Genomic DNA, 19,156 nt, shown 5'->3' on the forward strand with positions numbered 1-19,156 from the left:
CGGATTTTGTTTCTTTCTAAACAGGCTCTTGAGGGATGCGAGTGGCAACCTCTGTAAATCAGATCCTTCCCATTTCCCTTCTTTGGGCGTGGCTATCTTGGGGGGCGTGTCTAAAGTTCTTTCCATATAGGACAGGAGAAGAGCGGGAAAGAAGGAGGCGTCATCAGGATTTGAAACTCCACCTCATTCACAAGTGGCACCTCGTCTGCCCAATAGCAACGAGCGATCCCTTTCACGGTCCAATGAACAAAAAGAACAAGCGGCGAGGCTAATTCGGCGGCGGGGCGAGTCTTCCAAAGGCGGGCCTTGAGACACCTCCTCCTGCAGTCCACTTGTCCAATAGCTGTTCCGCGGTGGTGAATGGCAGCCAGCGCGGGCCAATGGACGGAGAGCGCCGTTTCGCCGACGAGCGAGGCGCCTGACAGCTTGTTGTGGATATGGAGCGACCGGGGGGTTCTGTCAGGCCCGTCTCTAACCCGCTGTCCAAGGGTTTATTGAGCCGCCGCGGACTCTCCAGCCCGGCCTCGGTCCCAGCCGGAGGAGGAGCAGTTGCCGCTGTCGGTGGGACGGGTGTGGTGGACGCCGGCGAGAGAGAGGCGTTCGAAAGGGGGCAGGTACGGGAGGGAGGGAGCCTGAGGAAACTTATGGAGGGGGAGGGGAGAGGTTAGGGGAGTGACGCGTGGTGACCTAAGCGCATTCTCCTCTCGCGCCCACCCACCCCTGCCACTAGGCAATTGCCTAGGGCGCCGGCCTTCTGGGGGCAACAAATTGAGTGCCCCCCATGTGACTCATTGACGTTATCTGTGCAGGAGGGGGGCACCAGAAGTCAGCCTTCCCTAGGGTGCCAGACCGGCTAGGCACCCACCTGTGACCGCGACATTCGTGCAGTGGGAGTTTGAAAGGACTTTTATTCACACTTTTTCAGGTCCCATAGCCAGGATTTGGGGGTGGGGGGCGGTGCAGTAGTTTAGGACAGTGGGGCTTACTTCCAGGGAAATCTGACAGAAAACGCACTGTGTAAAAAAAAAAAAATGCAAGCGATATTTACGATGCCTCTGAGCATTGCAATGAATGGGGAATGACGGCAATGCTGAAAAAAGGTCTTGCCTACGGCATACTAAGTTTTCTTCAGCCCAGCAACACTTTAGAAATGCTAATGACCTTCCTGGCTGGAAATGGTCAAGTCACACCTCTAGCTGGAACAGCTAGAAGCTGTCAGCAAGCAGGGAAAGGAAAACAGCTTGACCTACAAAAGGGTCCCACCCACCCCCCTCCCCCGTCTCCTACCAGAGCAGCTATGGGACAATAAATCTTCTAGCAAGGTTGGAGAAATTGAGGAGGGGGCTTTACCTGGTGAGAGCCCTCTTTTAGCTATGGGCCATGAGTCTCCCCCCCACTGTGATGTTTGCTGGGTGACCTTGGGGCAGTCACATTCTCTCAGCTTAACCAACTTTATAGAGTTGTTACGTAAGTAAAGTGGAGGAGGCCAGGACCAGGCGTGTTGTCCTGAGCTCCTTTGAAGAAGGGTATGGGATTAAGACTGCTTTAAATAAATAAATTGATATGGTATTTCTGTCTTGCTGATTCTCTCTGCCAAGTGGCTTTCCAAACAAAAGTGACAACTACTACGGACATTCTTTTAAAACGGACATTCTTTTAAAACGTACAAAACTAAAAATTGGGAGACAGTATCACAGTTAAGACAAATCAGTTCAAATAACCAGACGTTAAATTGCATAAAGAACAGCTCCTCTAAACTATTTATTTGAAATTGTGGAAAGTGTAAGTGCTTCTTTTTTTCTGACAGTCTGACCACTATACTGTTAGAGGTAGATGATTTTTCTACCTCTGAAGAGTCATATATCTTCAGATGTATTAAACTGAGACTGTGGGAATTGGAGGAAACGAAATTACGGCCAACTCTCCCTTATACTTGCTCTCCAGCTTCCTTAGGTCTTTATGCTTTTTGTGGCAAAATGCCCAATTATCTATCAGACCTAACCACTCCAAGTCATCGCAGGGCATTTATGTTGGCCAGACTAAACGCGTTTCCCTCCAAAGTTTTACAAGGGAGATATCAGCGAGTCCCTTTAGCCGACAGACTTTGCTCCTGTGGAGCGAATACCCCTGACTCAATCCAGCATATATTGCTTGATTGTTCTTTTTACCATAACCTCCGTAAAGATTTATTTGGCAAGCTTTCTTTCTCTCCAGATTTGTCTATTCTGCCACCCTGTTATTATCTATTGAGTGATACTGAGGGGGTGGTTAGTGAGGCTGTGGCAAAATTTCTGGCTGACATCCTTAAATTTAATTCTGACCATGTTTGAATGTATCTGTAAGCTCGGTTTTATTTTGATTTTATCTCCAATGTTTAAATTTTTATATTCTGTGTATTTTTATCTGAATCTATTATGCCATTAAAGGTTTGGTATGGTATGGTATATTTCTGTCAGCACATGCATCATTTGTGTGCGGGAGATAAAATATGTATTTTAAAAATGCATAGGAGGATTATATATAGCTAACACCATGTATTTTTAGGAGAATAATGTGGATTATTCTCTGCCTTGATAGTGACAGTTTCTTTTAGCATCTTCTGCCCCTGTTGCTTGTATGCTTATAGGTAGATGAATGCAAAGGGAGTCTGCTGGGGTGACTTTAGCAATAAAACTTGTTTTAATTTGTTTGCAGTGTTTTCTATTTTTGCACTGCTCTTTGGAATTGTTATGTGAAGCTTTGAAATAAGTCAGACCTGATGCTGACTTAAATGAATGGTGTTGACAGAGGTTCATTCTGAGCACAATGGTATTTCTTTGTCTTCCCTTCTTGATGTGGTTTTCCTGTTATCATAAGATCCTAGACATTCACCCTGCCCAAAAAATTCAAAATCATTCACATTTCTCCTTGCCTTTAAGTTCACTGAATGTCAAGATGCTGGGGTTCTGCCCTGCCCAGTGAGAGACCCTTAAGTGGGAGTCTTAGGTGGAATCCTGTTTTGCATAGATTCCACCCAGAAGTGGGTTTAGTTTCATCCCACCTGACTGGGGAGGTGTATGTGAATCTTCTTCCATTGGTTCTTCCTTATTCAACTTATGGGCTCTCTTTCCACACCGTTGGAGCTGATGAGAGGCTGCTTTGGGTTGTGAGAAGAGAGGAAACTGACTGTAAGCAAGGGAAGCCCTTGTACAAAACCTTGAAGAAGATCCATTCAGAGTTCTGCTACTTGGTCACTCTAGTGGAAAAATTTTGGAAGATGACCATTTAGATACATAGATGGCATGGTTAATGTAAAAGGTAAAAGTAGTCCCCTGTGCAAGCACCAGTTGTTTCCGACTTTGGGGTGACATCTCATCATGACGTTTTCACGGCAGACTTTTTATGGGGTGGTTTGCCATTGCCTTCCCCAGTCATCTGCACTTCCCCCCAGCAAGCTGGGTACTCATTTTACTGACCCCAGAGGGATAGAAGGCTGAGTCAACCTTGAGCCAGGCCGCCAGCTACCTGAACCCAGCTTCTGCTGGGATCGAACTCAGGTCGTGAGCAGAGAGCTTGGACTGCAGTACTGCAGCTTTACCACTCTGCGCCATGGGGTTGCATAGTTAATGTACATGGCACATAACTAAATAGCATAAGCAGAAAATACTTGTCCCTGTCTCTGCCTCCCAGGGATGGGTGTGTGTGTGTGTAAAAGAAGATGAACATGATAAAAATGTATTAATAATATTTTAGTAGATTTGTTTTAAATAAATGAATGCACACTTGGGCTGTGTTTGGATTGGGGACTGAGAAATAATGCCAAAAGCTTGGCAAATGGTACTGTGTGGGAAGAGAGAACAATAGGGGCTGTTTCTCAATTGTCACTCTGATTGTCTGGCCAGAAAAGATCTAGTGAAATGTGGTCAAATATTTTTAGCAAAAGTGAGAAATAGACTTGCATCATCAATGGTTTTGACATTTATGCTAATTAAAAAAACATAATTAGTTAAGTCTATTGTTAATAGCATCTTCTACTTTAATCCAAGATGTCATTACAAGTATTTATCCTTTGCATATACATGAATGATTTGTCCCCCTTTTCTTCTGTTTGTATTTCATTAACCACCAAGTATAAAGGTTTTTCCAGATGAGATTTCAATCTCTGTTGCTGGTCTTGGGATTTGTTTCTTTCCGTAAGAAAAGTGCAGATGTGTATCATATGGAAGAGAACCTTGTGCTGATTGTACTTTACCTTACTTTCCCCCTTACTGTTATGTACAAGAGCGGCAAGTAAATGTTTACAGAACAAATAGAATATTCTATTCTGGAAAGGTAGTAGTCTGAAGGGCTGAGTAGGGGTAGAATTGATATGAAGTTGTGGCCTGGATGATAGAGATTCTAGCAAAGTTTCAAGGGAGGAGCGGAGGGGTTTGGAAAAGATCAGCCTCAGACCAGGGACAGCCTTGAGCATGAGGTGACAGAGCAGTGAGACATTTGGGCAGACTGGATAGTAGTGAATTGAGAAGAAGCAGTTAAGTGTGTGTGTGGGGGGGGAAGGAACGTACAGAATTTAAAAAAAATTATGTGGAAACTACAGCCGCCCTGAGCCCGCCTCGGTGGGGTAGGGCGGGATATAAATCAAATAAAATAAATAAAATAAATCTTCTGTCCTTAGAAGATGTTGGTTTAGCAGCCATGTTGGTGTAGCAGCCATTTTCCTTCACCTTGATTAAAGATTTCCTCAGGATTCTCTCTTGGGCTATGAAATAAGAATCACATTTTTCTAAACCACCCCCCCCCCCACTGTTCTCCTAAATACTTATGAATTTTCTACAAAATGAAAACATCTCATCCAGAAGAGTTGAAATCACCCCCTTTCCTTTCCTTTCCTTTCCTTTCCTTTCCTTTCCTTTCCTTTCCTTTCCTTTCCTTTCCTTTCCTTTCCTTTCCTTTCCTTTCCTTTCCTTTCCTTTCCTTTCGTCTTTTACTCAGTTGCAGTTATTCTCCTTTTTGCAGCTGTCAAGCAGAGGAAATCAGCAGAACAACACCACAAAAAGCTGTTGTCCTCTCATGAATTGATACAAAATCTGTGCCTTGGAGTGAAAAGCTGCATAATTGGCTCCTTAGCTGTTTTGGGCTTGCTTGGTTTCTGTAGCTGTACAGAAATATATTTAAAAATCCAAGCACAATGTCTAGGAGGGGAAGTCTGCAAGAAACAAATTTCAGGTATGGGGATTTGCCATTGTTTGCTGTTCAGCCCTGATGCCCATGGAATTCTTTCTGTTAACATCAATAAGTCTGCCATGAAACACAAGCACTTGCACACGGTGCATTTGTTGAGGGGGTTGAATGCTGTAAGAAGCCTATCGAGTCTGGAGTTTCTCTGTCCTGATTTTGTATACTCCCTTTCTTCCTGCATTTGTCCACAGCAGGCAAAGAGTGAGGAAGTGCAATGAGCAGTTGCATGGTTCAGGTATAGGCCAGGAGTGGCTAACAGTAGCTCTGCAGATGTTTTTTGCCTACAACTCCCATCAGCCCCAGCCATTGGCCATGCTGTCGGGGGTTGATGGGAGTTGTAGGCAAAAAACATCTGGAGAGCTACCGTTGGCCATCCCTGGTATAGGCTAATGGAATTTCTGCATAGTTTGGCAATTATTTGATAATGAAAACCTTGAACAAGAGAGAGTATGTAGGAGGACAGAACAAGACCATAAGAGGCATGAGGATGCTGCCTTAATTCTGGCTGTTCACAGGTGCTATTTGCAGAAAATGCTGAGTTAGCTTTGTTTGAAGTGGGAAGGCTGACAGAAGGTATTTGTATTTCTTTTCTTGTTCTTCTCCCCTTGTGGGTGGGTGAATACCCTCTGGGGATGAAAGGTTACTATAAAAACTGCTTCATTTGTCTGGCTCACAAGACAGAATGTAGGAGTAAGAATGATGGTGGCACTTTGTTGTGTTTATGTCTCACCTTCCTTCCTTCCACTGAGGAACTTAATGTGTGGTTGGTATGTTTGTTTTATCTGCTTCATTTATACCCCCCTTTCTCCTCAGTGTAGACCCAAAGTGGCTTATATCATTCTCCTTCCTTGATTTAACTTCCTTTCCTTGACTTAACCTGTTACATAGGTTAGGCTGAGAGAGTGTCATTGGCCAAGGACACCCAGAGAGGGATTGATTGGCTAGGCCTGGTGCCTGAGTAGCATGTTTCAGGGCTACAAATGCTATCCAGGCAGTCTTCCATCCAGATTGTGACCAGATCTGCCTAGCTTCATCAAGGTTCCTACATCATGTGCCTTTAGTCCCTATGCTGAAAATGTGGTCTTGTAGCCACATTACCCTGGCTAAAACATATAAATGCACAAGTGGTCAACAGGGAATGGGTAATTATTGACTTTGCTTTTAAATAAATGATTAGTGAATGGCTGCCTTCAGCAGCATCTCTTGGCTCCAGATAATTCAGATTATGAAAGAGCAAGAGATGCTGAGCAGGTAGGGTTTATTGTTTATATGCCCATGCAGTTGCCTGGCTGCTGTCTCTCTGCAGCTATATGAAGATGAGAGGCAGCTCTCGTAGGGCTAATCTAGCCAGTAGAACATGCTAAACAAGCTGCTTGTAGCTAAAGCTGTTTGCAGGTATCTGTGCATATGCATGCTTGCACTCAGGGACCTGCCATTAAGGTGTTTGTGTCTTGCTGAAGCAAGGGTATAAATCATTAGGAAAAAGCCTGCTCCTCAGAATGACTGCTGACTGTCTTGTTTGTTGGGGAGTCAGCACTGGCTATCCTGGAACAGCCTTGAAGAAAAGATTTCATCTTGGGCACATTGTTTTTCTGGGTCTTATCTAGTCTATTTTCTTTGAAAAACCAGTGCTATGGAGGCCACAAACCAATTAAGCAACACTAACTTACTTAAAGCCTTAAAACCCTCAGCCACCTGTTCTTCATTCTCTGTTGAAACTAGTCTTCCATCAGTTTTGCTGAGAAGCTAAATTTGTACACAGGAAATCAGGTCCTCTCAAAAGTGCTGCAGCTATATTTGTTCCAAACAGCTATTTAAAGAATCATGGTGACACCAGCGGAGACAAGACAAATAGATTTTGTCACTGGCAAGTGATGACATGGGAAAGCTAGACATTTCAGTTTTTAGTTCAGCTACTGTCGGTTTGGCCATTATGCCTTTCCCTGCAGAGGTGTCTGTCTCCAGAATGCGAGCCTGAATGCCCACCGTTGAGGTGGGTGGGGAAATGCTCAGCTTACAAACTCTGCCTTTCTTGTTTCATTAACTGCAACAGGCTAAGCAAAGCATTTTAATCCTAGAGATGATGAGGTTCAAGCCTGCTTGGTAAATATAAACTGCCTTACTGGGTCAGATCAGTAGTCCATCTGTCTCTGCATTCTGTCTGGAGCAGTGACCAGCCAGGTGGCTTAGGGAAGCTCCCGAGAGGATGAGGATACTCCCCTTTGTTAAGCCCCAGCATCAGGTAACTGGAGGGCTGCGCTTACTGATGCATGGGCATACAACCTCTCCCTGAGGTGAAGAAGAAAGAAGAAGGCCGTAGATTTATACCCCGCCCTTCTCTCTGAATCAGAGTCACAGAGCGGCTTACAATCTCCTTTATCTTCTTCCCCCACAACAGACACCCTGTGAGATGGGTGGGGCTGAGAGAGCTCCCACAGCAGCTGTCCTTTCAAGGACAACCTCTGTGAGAGGTATGGCTGATCCAAGGCCATTCCAGCAGCTGCAAGTGGAGGAGTGGGGAATCAAACCTGGTTCTCCCAGATAAGAGTCCACACACTTAACCACTACACCAAACTGGCTCTCCACATATGCATTTAACAACAGGTGCACATTTTCCTCTGCATCTAGTATTGCCTTTGGCAACTGGGACATGAATAATGCAATTCCCAAAGATGCAGAAATTATAAGCAGCCTTTTCAGAGAACATTAAAATGCAAAGCACAGTGGAGGGTGGGCTACAGAGCCATCAAACGCCATGTCCTTTAAACAAGGTGTGTTGAGATGTAAAATATTTTCCCCTAATTGTATTTGTACCACTATTCCCCAGCTTAATTTGAAACATTTGTTAGTTTAGTCTACCTTGGAGACCCCCAAAGGATTTCTTGTCTAGCGTCCAGTTGCTTAATGATTCAAACCCAATGCCAGCTGACAGAACAAAGTGCCTGTAGTGCTTAGCCTGCCTTATCTTGGCACTGTATCATTTTAGAACAGTCTTAAATTGATGCAATATGGGCAATGAGCCACAGCTCGGTGACAACAAAGGGATGTATGGGGAGGAGGCATGAGAACCAGGGGTGGGAAGTTAAGCCTAAAGCTCTGCTGGTTCCAGAACTGAGAGAGGCAAAGGATTAGCACGGTCTTTGTTAGTGGGCTAGAGCAGAAGGCTTAGATAACGGGCTTAGGCTGCAAGAGAGGGTCTCCTATTAGGCCCACTAAAGAGGAGTTCTGTAGCACCTTAAAGGCTAATATTTTTATTCTTGCATATGCTTCCATGGACTAGAACTTCGTTTCCAGATACTAGCCAGGGGCTTATATAGAAATGAGAATATGAAGGAAAAAATTATGAACCATAGGACCGAAGGGATGTAGGGAATACATGGGCAGGTGTAATTATATAAAATTCTAAACCCGCACATTACAGATCACTCAACATACCCTTTCTCGGCTACAGATATGAGACAATCGACCATTCAAGGAATGAAGGGGGGGAGGGGCTGTAGCTCAGTGGCAGAGAACTTGCCTTGCTTGCAAAATTTCCAGGGTTTGGTCACTGGTATCTCCAGTTACCTTTCATTAAAGATGCCCAGGGACAGAAGCTGGGAAATTCTGAAGTAGCAGGTGCTGGGAGAAACCTTTGTGTGCCTGAGACCCTGGAGAGCTGACAACATGGGCTAATGGTGCCGGGTGGAGGTATTAGAAGAGATGGCATCTGCTTGCTAACATAGCGGAAAGGCAGCAGAGACGAACTGTTCTCATTTGGGGTCAGCAGTGTCAGCCCCATGGTGGTTTCTCATTTTCTGTCCCTAGGGGTTGCCTTCCTAATATGTGGATTTCACAGCCTGGCGCTCGCTTTTGCAGGATGACCTAATTCCTTTGTAGCAGGACTGCAGCTTTGAAAGCCTGATCTGTAAGCTGCTGTGCGAATAGCTCCATTATTCTAGCAGCTGGTGTCGACAGCTATCAGTTGTAGCATAGCAGAAGATGGCATATTAAATATTTACCATACAGAAATGAGGCAACTTGCAGTAAACCAAAATCAGTAGGGTTAGGAGGGCAACTGGTTTTAAAAATTCCCTTTGATATGACGCAAATGACTTTGCTTTGTCTAGAATGTACATGCTCGATCTCAATGGTTGAAAAACAAGTGAAGAGTGTGACTTGTAAAATTCTCTGTTGTGAGGGGGGAAAGTAAGTACTGTATTTTAATAGGCAGCTTCCATGGACTTGTGGATGCATATCTTTGACCTCTGGGGATCATCTTCACCTTGAATGGTGTACCTGCTTAAATTGAGTAGTTTCATTGTCTAGAGCAGGGGTAGCCAAACTTGCTTAATATAAGAGCCACATAGAATAAACATCAGATGTCTGAGAGAAGGGAGGGAGGGAAGAGTAGAAAGAAAGTAACTTTAAATGCATTCTCCAAGCTGCCGGTTAGCTTGGCTTGAAGAAGTGATTTAAAGAGAGAAATGCCTTCTGCAAGCTAGTTGATGGGGTGGTGGGGGCTTTGAGAGCCACACAATATGTGTGAAAGAGCCTCATGTGGCTCCTGAGCCACAGTTTGGTTACCCCTGGTCTAGAGTCTCTTGGCTACAATGAAGAAGTTAGAGTAGCATTGAGGTTGCTGGCACACTGTAGATAGGTTCTTAATGAGACAGGTTTCTAGTATTTGGGATTCATGCTAGCCAGGTGTTATCGTCTATGCACTTTTGCATCATAGAGGGTCTTGTGGTCCCTTAAAGACTCACACATCTTAATTCTAGCATGATCTTTCATGGACTAGAGTCCATTAATTAGATGTTGAAACAAGATATATCTTGGTGGACTAGTGATTAGACTTGCTTATAGGTGTTTGTAAGCTGATGGCCTGAGGACACTAATTCTGAGCTAAACTTCCTATTGTGACTCCATAATGGCATTTGTGGTAGCTGATATTGCCTGGAACAAGTGTTATAATGTCCGAAGTTGCAGCTGGACTGATGATGATGTAGGCAACTTGTGGGTTTTAAGGCTGCATAAAAGACAAATCTGTCTCGCTTGCTTGTTTTGTAGTGGCATCCTTTTATGTCTGGTTCCTTAGCAGGAAAGTAGTTGTGGACAGAGGAAGAGTGTGAATGTGTCAAGGCAGTTCAAGACAAGGTGCCTGGAATTTTTATTTCTGGTCCAGAGCCGTTTGCTCATTCTTCTTATATCTCTGTCTCTTCCTCCAGAGACCTCAGGGAGGTGTGCATTGACAGGCTGATCCTGTTCTTTTATTGATCACTGCAACCCCCGAGGTAGATCAGACAGAAAGAATGACAGGGCCTATCCTATTCAGTTTGCTCTGTGGCCAAATTGGGGATTTAAATCTAGATCCCCCTAGTCCAACATTATTATTTCTTTTAGCAGGAGTTGTCTCAACAGGATTCTTAATTATTTAGAGTGTAGGAAAGCCAAGTGTATTTGGAACTTGTACACAATTACTTTGCTCTTCTAGGCTGATACTGTCCAGAAATAACAGCAGAAATAATATTCTGATAATATCAGAGTATCAGGTTTAATAGCGCTGAAAGAACCTGTTTTCTCGGAAGGAATGTTCTTGAGAGGTCCTTAGCTGAAATGTCAAGCTCTCATCTAGGGAAGGTTAGGGCAATTATTTGAAGAAATCAGGATACAGTTATTTTGGCTAAAGAGACTGCCAGCCTAATACCTGTGGTTCTGGTGTACATGGAGGGGGTCTGTTCAAGCAGGGACTGCTACATCTCCTTCATGGATGAGGAGACAAGTAGAGTGGGGGAACTTTGTGCCAGCAAACTAATATAATAGAATTCCCCAAATTCCACAGAGCCTTCAGTTTGGCCTGGCTTGATCTTTTGCCCCCAGTGCTGCACATAACCTACAGATGCCTATACATTCTGCACTCCCAGTGTCTTTGCCCCTGCTGATCCAGCATAGTTGAAATGGCTCAGTATATGTTGCTACATTGTAAACTCTACAAGGACATGTACTCCATACATCTCACCCCATTCTATCTAAGTTCCCAGGCAGATCGGACACATTTTACACATCGCTCCTTGTTGCAGACCACTCAAATGAGACCTCCATCAAAGTGGCTAAGTTCTGTGTGAATCTTTTATTAATAAGGAAGGCAATAACTCAGTCCATCAACACCTAGCAAGTATAGGAAGGCTTTTAAATTTAAAATGTTTATTTTTAAATGTTTACGCTTATGTTGTGTATACTACGCAGCCTGTTGTTATAATGCTGTTTGTTCTCTGGATCTTAAATAAATAAAGGATCAATGAATGAAGGGCTGAAGAGGGCTTTGTATACCCAGTGTTTAGAGTAGCCTGCATCCATGTGAAGTTTTGTCTAGAGCTTGGTGTGCTTCAGATCACAAGAAATGCCTTCTTTTCATTGTGCCAATGATCGTTTCTCATCTTTCCAGATATGTGCTTATATTTCTAATGACGAGGAAGAGATTTTACAAGGGACATTCAGACTCTCCAGCCTTTCTGTCCATTTTCTCAGAATCGTTCAGGCTTCTGAAACCCAAGGGCATCTAAAAGAACTGTTGCATGCCACTAGTCCTGACCTTTAGAGGGAGGGGGGAGGCAGAGATAAAACATGGCAAAATGTGACACCCTCCCTCTAATTGCCTTTCTTGCAGCTGAAGCCTAACTCTGCTGCATGAATTGGTGAAATACTCACTGTAGGGCTACACAAGTTCAGGCTCCCTGGAAATGGAATCTGGTGTTGTGTAATCTGAACTACTACTTCATCCTTTATGGAGGACTGTACCTAAAAATCTGGAACTGGTTACCAGTGTTTAAGATGGGCACTTGAGAACATGAAGTATTTCTTCCCATATAGTGTATGGCTTATCTTTTTCTTCAGTGGCATATGATTTGAGTGGGTAGTTAAAGACCCTCATTTAGAGAGTTATCCTGGGCTGTTCCAAACTCAGGAGACTGGTAGACATCCAGTGCAATCTGCTCTTAAAAGCATCTTTTTTGTCATTAGCTCTGCAGAGGACAGTTGGATCCAAGCTAACCTTCTATGTGGTGTAGCTAATGGCATCATTTCCTTTCTCTTACATGGGTTTTCCTAAGAATATTCTGCTGCAGTGCATTTAGTCACCCGTGGTGCTTATTTCTGAGTGATTCTCAGTAGGACATGATGATTTGAGTGACCCTGGGTTCAGTTCTAGAGAAAGTCTCTTGGGATGCAGGTGTTCTCACCATAAGGGTCCCAGCTGTCTTGGGACTTCCTGCAGTCCAGCAATGTGGTTCTGCTTCTCACCAGTAGAAGGCAATAGATCACTGCTACTAATGCCCAAATTGGGGGCCATATTTCAGGCACCTTAGGATTCTCTGCTGAAGCAGCTGTACATATTGAATACAAGAACTTCAAATCTAGGAACAGTTGGTCTTGAGGATGCACAGAAAGCATTAAGTGGCATTGGTATAAATCTTTTCCTTTCATGGTCCTGCTTCTCCAAATCTGTGGCTGTGATTCTCTGCTGCCCTTATACATTTTGGGTTTCCCTTTCTAGCTACACAGATTTTTAGGTGTCTCTCTGCCTATGTGGTATCAGCAGCCCCGTGGCACAGAGTGGTAAAGCAGCAGTACTGCAGTGCTGTGGTCTGAACTCTCTGCTCACGATCTGAGTTCGATTTCGGCAGAAGCTGGATTCAGGTAGCCGGCCCAAGGTTGACTCAGCCTTCCATCCTTCCGAGGTCAGTAAAAGGAGTACCCAGCTTGCTGGGGGGAAAGTGTAAAAGACTGGGGAAGCAATGGCAAACCACCCCGTAAAAAGTCTGCTGTGAAAAAGCAGCGTCACCCCAGAGTTGGAAATAACTGGTGCTTGCACAGGAGACCTTTCCCGTCTATGTGGTACCTAAATTTCTGGCAAACATAATAAGTTGCCTAGGGATAGGACTGTATAATTGCAGTGCAAAGGTCCCATGCTTGGCTTGGTGGCTTCTCTTACTGAACTGCCCACCTTCTTTGTAAAGCAGAGCAAAATGTGTGAATCAAGCAAGTTTGTTTGAGTTCCATGTTCTTTATTGGATTGGGATTTTACATTGGATTGGGGCGTCTTTCAAATGAATGGAATGGATGAAGAGGGCATAGGTCAGAGAGTTCAGGAGAGTTGAGAGTTTGCGGCTGTGGAGTGAAATGTGCCAGTTCAAAGGTATCTTGTTTGGGCCAGATTCTCTGGAGGATTTTGAAGTTCTCTCAGAATGGGAGAATGGGTTGTTGGCAACAAGACTTCATTGGTTCAACAGATCAGATTGAATTGTCAGAAGGATGAGGGCAGTGTGAGACCACGTATTGCCCTCAAGTATTGCAGGGCTAGGATCCTGCAGTGTACACGCTGGGGAGGATGAATGATAAACGAATGAATCCTTGTAAAACAGCCTCAAAGTGAAGCCTAAACTTAATAATAATAATATTTTATTTATATCCCGCCCTCCCTGCCGAAGTAGGCTCAGGGCGGCTCACACAATATAACAAATACAAAATTACAATATAAAACATTATCTCAGTACAATATATAATTTGCTAATTAAAACCGTTATAATTAAAACCATAAAAATTAAAACTAACGTTTACGGTGCTATGTTCTAAATGTTCTCGGTAGTTTATGATGGCCATATATAGTAGACTAAAATCCACATTAAGCGAAGGCCAGTTGGAAAAGGGTAGTCTTGCAGGCCCTATGGAATTGATCAAGACTCCGCAGGGCCCACACTTCATCCGGTAGTTGGTTCTACCAGGAGCTGCAATCAAAAAGACCCTTTCTCGCGTACTCTTCAGTTTGGCCTCCTTCTTATGTTTGGAGTCCTTTGGAGAGAGCCGGTGTGGTGTAGTGGTTAAGTGTGCAGACTCTAATCTGGGAAATCCAGGTTTGATCCCCACTCCTCCACATGAAGCCTCCTGGGTGACCTAGGGTCAGCCACAGTTCTTGCAGAGGTGTTCTCTCAAGAGCAGCTCTCTGAGAGCTCTCTCAGCCCCACCTACCTCGGTATTTGCTGTGGAGAGAGGAAGGGAAAGAGATTGTAAAATGCTCTGAGACTCGGAGTGAAGGCTCAGGTATAAATCCAGTCTTCTACTCTTCCTCTTCCTCCTCCTTGAAGGAGTCCAAGGGCTTTGGCTCTGTAGCCAAGTCTAGCGTTTCCCTTCCAGATACTTCATGAAACATTGTTCTCGAGGACATTCAAAACCCCATGGTATATCAGTTGTCACTGTGCTTAGCATTGAGGGGTGCAGGTGGTGTGAGACCAACTCTGTGCCACTGGTGAAGCAAGAGCATGGCATGCTTCTGCTTCCTTGTTTATTTAAAACAGTTGGATCTTGCACTTTTCACAAATAGTGCCCAATGTATTTTATAAAGTTTAAATAAAGCAACATTCATAAAGCAGTAATTAAAATAAAGCCGAGCTTCTAAAACTCATTTCAAAGGACCATGGGCGTAGAAGCATTGCTGGAAGCCCTGCAATAATCAGATTGCTGTAAAAAAAAAAGCCTATCTCAATAGAAATGGCACCATCATTTTAAAGCGCAAGCTGCAAGGAGAAGATCAATGGAAACATAAGGAAGCTTCGAAAAAAAGCACAATAGAGCTAGAAACAGAAATGTCAAAATAAAATCATGTGGTGAAGCAACTAGCCAAAGCCCTAGGAGAATTATGTTTGGCACCTACAGCCTCCCATATTTGGATGAGATTTTGTTAGCAGTATTTCAGGTTGCAGGTCTTTGTTCTCTGTGCTGCTGTGGCAAAACTTCCAGTTTTTCTTTGCTGCATGCTTGTGTACTTTCAGACTAGATACATTGAAATGGAGAAGGGGTTAGATTAAAGGAAGGTTATGCATTGGACTGAGTGCTGCTACTAAGGCTAAGAAGAGACTCTCTGATCCAGTGTCTGTATGCTGCGAAAACATCAATAGCAGTTGACCAAACAATGTTTCCTTTATAAAACCTCTGCTTTCTCAGATTACCAAGTGTCGATAAAACAACTCCTTTTCTTTAAGGATGTCTCAGGGCTATTTTCCCCCTGTTCTAAGTAGGAAGGGAGTGTTTTCTGAAAGGAATGTGAAGCAGTGGTTGTAAATGGTTTCCTGCTCTGACCTCTACTCTCCCTGTTTGTTTGCAAAAAGAAATTATCAGAGACAACATGTTCAACTGAAGTGTTCTGCTACTGGAAAAGGATCGCCTTCTGCAGTGAAGATCTGAGCATGTAAGACACACTTCACCTGTGGATAAATGAAACTGAGGGGATTTTTCTGCTGTGTCCTGTATGTACACATGTATAGGCTCACTCTGCTCTGTTAGAAGTTCTTCTTGCTAGCCTGCCACTAACTTGAACTCTGGCTGCATGGATCTGCTTGGCAAAAGCTCTTCCTTTTCCATTGTCTCTTCTTAGACTGTTCCCAAGAGGAGGAGGCAGTCAAGAGTAAAATCAATTGGCCTGTTGAAAGAGGTTCACTAATGACAAACATGGATGGAGAAGGTCAAAACCCTTGCAGTCTGTCAGCTTTCCAAGTATCTGTTCATGACCATGGAGGAACAGGGAAGCCTGTAGGGCCCTGGATGTTCAAAGCCACAGACCACTTATCTTCTGTTCTTATTGACAGGAATTTGTGGCTTACTACTGGAAACCTTCTTTCAAAGTCAACAAGGTGCATTCTTCACTTGGAATGTAATGTTGCGTCTCTTCTTCTCCCTGCTCCCATAACATTTTTGCTGTTCTGGGCGAGGGGGGATGAATTAGAGCCAAGTTCTTTCAGTTTCAAAAGCCAGATGCCTCAAGCCACCCTGCAGCTCTTGAACTGTGCTCAGATTTCACTTTTGATGGAGTTTCCAGCCTATCCTTCTTCCACTGAAGAAATTGCTTCAAAAATGAGGCAAAAGCCATTTTGAGCTAATGAATGACTGGGTAATGCTGCTTTAGGTGGAATTAGGGTAAGCCAAATGGCTGATCAACATGTATCATGTACTGGCTTTGGAGAGTTATATGAATGAAAGTGTTTCTGGAGACCTGCTGGAGTCTGAATCTGGGTTGGAAATCAATTACGGACCATTAAAGTTGGCAATAAATATGTAAGACAATCCCCAGTACAATGCTCCGGTAAAATAAGCATGTCTAAACAATGCAATGTAGACTAATCCTCTGGAGCTCTTCAAAAAAAAATGAAAAGCACTTCTTCCTGAAGGTCAAGAAGCCAGCTCCCTAGCTGAAGCTTTTCAGAGAGGGGCTGCTTTTAAAAAGCCCCCTTTCTGTACTTTCGCAGAACTCTCTCTCCTCAAAGATGGAATCTGTAGAGTGCCTCATTTGGGGAAGGGTACTTCTTGAAGTCAAAGTCTTGAACAGGGTTTAGAAGCTGGCAGGCAGCCAGTGCTACTCAAGAAGGTTCAGCTGAATATCGTCCTACCACCTTATTCCCACTGGGGGCAGGCAGTGTTCTCCATTTACTGAAGTGTTGGACCAGTCCTGGAGATTACAGGAGCATAGACAATGGCTGCCAGATACTTGCATTCTTGGAAAGGATCTGAATGGAGCAAAGCTAATAAAATGCACTCCATGCACAGCATGAGCTTATGGATTCTTCAGTAGCACCAAGTCCGGGGGACTCTTAGATTACAAATCTTTTACTGATGCATGATTTATTTCTTCACAGCAAAAGAAGTGCTTAATTGTAAGAGTTGATTTCCATTACTAAGGAGTCCAAAAACTGGATTTGGAAAAGGTGGACTGGTCAGACTCAGGACCACACTTGAAACCCTTATGCTTCTTCCTAGAAATCTCTCTGCTTATCATGTGTCTGGCTGTCTAGTCTGGTTTTAAAGGACTGCTTGAAATATCCACTTAATTAACTTGAATTAATCTCATTAATCAGGGAGCTCCACCCTGAAATGTGTGGGTAAGCTGAGGAGAGAAGCACTTAAAGGAGAAAGAGGGAGTATGCCACAAGGGCTCCTTCTGATTCTAGGTGCCCCTTGTTAATAAAATGAATCATTTCCTGGAACCTGGGGAAGGAGCCCTCTCCCTAATCCCAGAGCTGGGACTTCTTTGCCTCTCTGGTATGTGCAGAGTAAAAAGAGCAAGTTCTTGATGACTTATGTACTGGGGAGAGGGGGTTGTCCACAGCTGCCTCATCCAATTGAAATTGGCATGAATTGTCTTAAAGTGGAAGCTCTCTTGAGACCAGAAATATGTCACTTCTTTCTTGGAAATAACGGTGCCCATTTGTACTAAACACATTGTCCTGCAAGCTCTCCTCCTGTTCAGATCTCTCATAGAGGAGCTATCATGTTGGACATGACAACAAATACATCTTGTTGGCTATTGCTGCTTAGTGTGGAATCAGGCTCGTGACACACTTTTATGGGCCACTCTAAGGTGTTGCCTAGGGATGCCAATTATTAAACTGGTCTTTGTAGCTGTCTCTTTAATATTGGTATGACCTGCAGGCAATGTTTAGGTAGTTGTATTTAACTTCATACCATGAAAAGCTTCAAGAGTTCCTTTCTATGCATTAGACCTCTATTAAAGGAGCAGGACACCTGCCCCCCATCCAGCTGGCAACTTCCTCTAGTTCTGTTTGCTTCCTGGAGGCAGCTGAGTTTCCTTTTCAAGCCAGTACAGTCTGTGGCCTCAAAGGCTGCAGTTCAGGGACTTTGTGAGGAATTGATACTATTGAATATTTCCTGAATAATTCATTTGCTGTAATCCTATTAGGGAGAGTAGAGAAATAGTGCCAAATTGATTTGGGAGGGAAGGAGTGGGGAATTCATAGGCCTTCCAAGGCTCAGCTGGAGAGATCATAGAGTTCTCTTAGCTGGAGAGATAACGCCAGCTTAATAAACCTGTGTAGTAGGTATAATGTTGAAATGGAGGCTTTATGAGTGTGCAGTATTTTCTCTGAAGAGCACTATGAGAGATGGCAGCTGAAGGCTGGCACATCTGTTGGGGCAGCATTCCAAGACGTTCTTGGGTCTCTGTGGATCAGGAATTTCTAATGGTGGAGTGTTCTCGAGGCCAGTTCCAAGATAATTCTTTTTGGCAAAGCATATCTTGCATGCCCGAGGGGAGTGGTAATACGTCTTCAAATTTGTAAAACAGATGTGGCCCAAAGTAGTCTGGTTTAACAATTAAAGCTATTGAGATTATACTCAAGGGCTAACAGTTCAACACTTCAAAAAACTGTGGAAACTACCCCCCCCCCCAATTCTTCGTGTGACTCTCTGCTACTTCATTTAGGTTTGCAGTGCAAACATGCCTATAGGCTTCTGATGAAGTGAATGAGTTGTCGCATGCTGGGTGTGGCCAATGACTGAATCCCTCCAAATTTCTTCTGTTCTGCGGAACAGAGATCTTGCAAATGCTTCTAAGTACTAAAGTAGCCAGGGGAAAAACAAGGCAGCTTCTGTAATTCCATACTTATGTGCAGGGCTTTTTTTGAGCAGGAACACAGTTCCCGCTGGCTTGTTGTCAGGGGGTGTGGTCTAATATGCAGATGACTTCCTGCTGGGCTTTTTATAGAAACAATGGTGTGTGAAACAATGGTAATGTCAGGGAGTGTGGCCTAATATGCAAATGAGTCCCTCTGAACTTTTTCTACAAAAAAAGCTCTGCTTATGTGGAAGTGCTCCCAAGTACAAATGTTTATTTATTTTTTATTTACTTTAAACTTCTATCCCGCCCTCTCCGCAAGCGGACTCAGGGCGGCTAACAACATTCATATTTACAAGTTAAAACTAATAAAATACAGCTACAATTTAAAACCATTACGTGGTGCTGTACCACTGCAATATAAGCAAGTTCTTCTTTTCTGATGGTGATCACATAATAGCTCTATAATGATGTGGGATGGCAGTCGTCTCCTGGCTAGATATCAAAGGCCTGTTGGAACAGTTCAGTCTTGCAGGCCCTGCGGAAAGTAGAAAGATCCTGCAG

The 19,156-nt window shown here is 43.8% G+C and overlaps 1 protein-coding gene across 2 annotated transcripts in view; it reads left to right on the plus strand.

Annotated features, from left to right (window-relative positions):
* Positions 1–394: 394 nt before the first annotated feature.
* Positions 395–19,156, plus strand: part of HIP1 (huntingtin interacting protein 1) — an 87,443-nt gene continuing 68,681 nt past the window's right edge. For both annotated transcript variants that reach the window (XM_060258810.1, XM_060258811.1), the window contains exon 1: positions 395–614. In XM_060258810.1, coding sequence (XP_060114793.1) covers positions 438–614 — 177 coding nt within the window. In that variant the 5' untranslated portion in view covers positions 395–437. The remainder of the gene's footprint in view (positions 615–19,156) is intronic.

Source organism: Heteronotia binoei, chromosome 18 (genome assembly GCF_032191835.1).
Source record: "Heteronotia binoei isolate CCM8104 ecotype False Entrance Well chromosome 18, APGP_CSIRO_Hbin_v1, whole genome shotgun sequence".
Taxonomy (NCBI): Eukaryota; Metazoa; Chordata; class Lepidosauria; order Squamata; family Gekkonidae; genus Heteronotia; species Heteronotia binoei.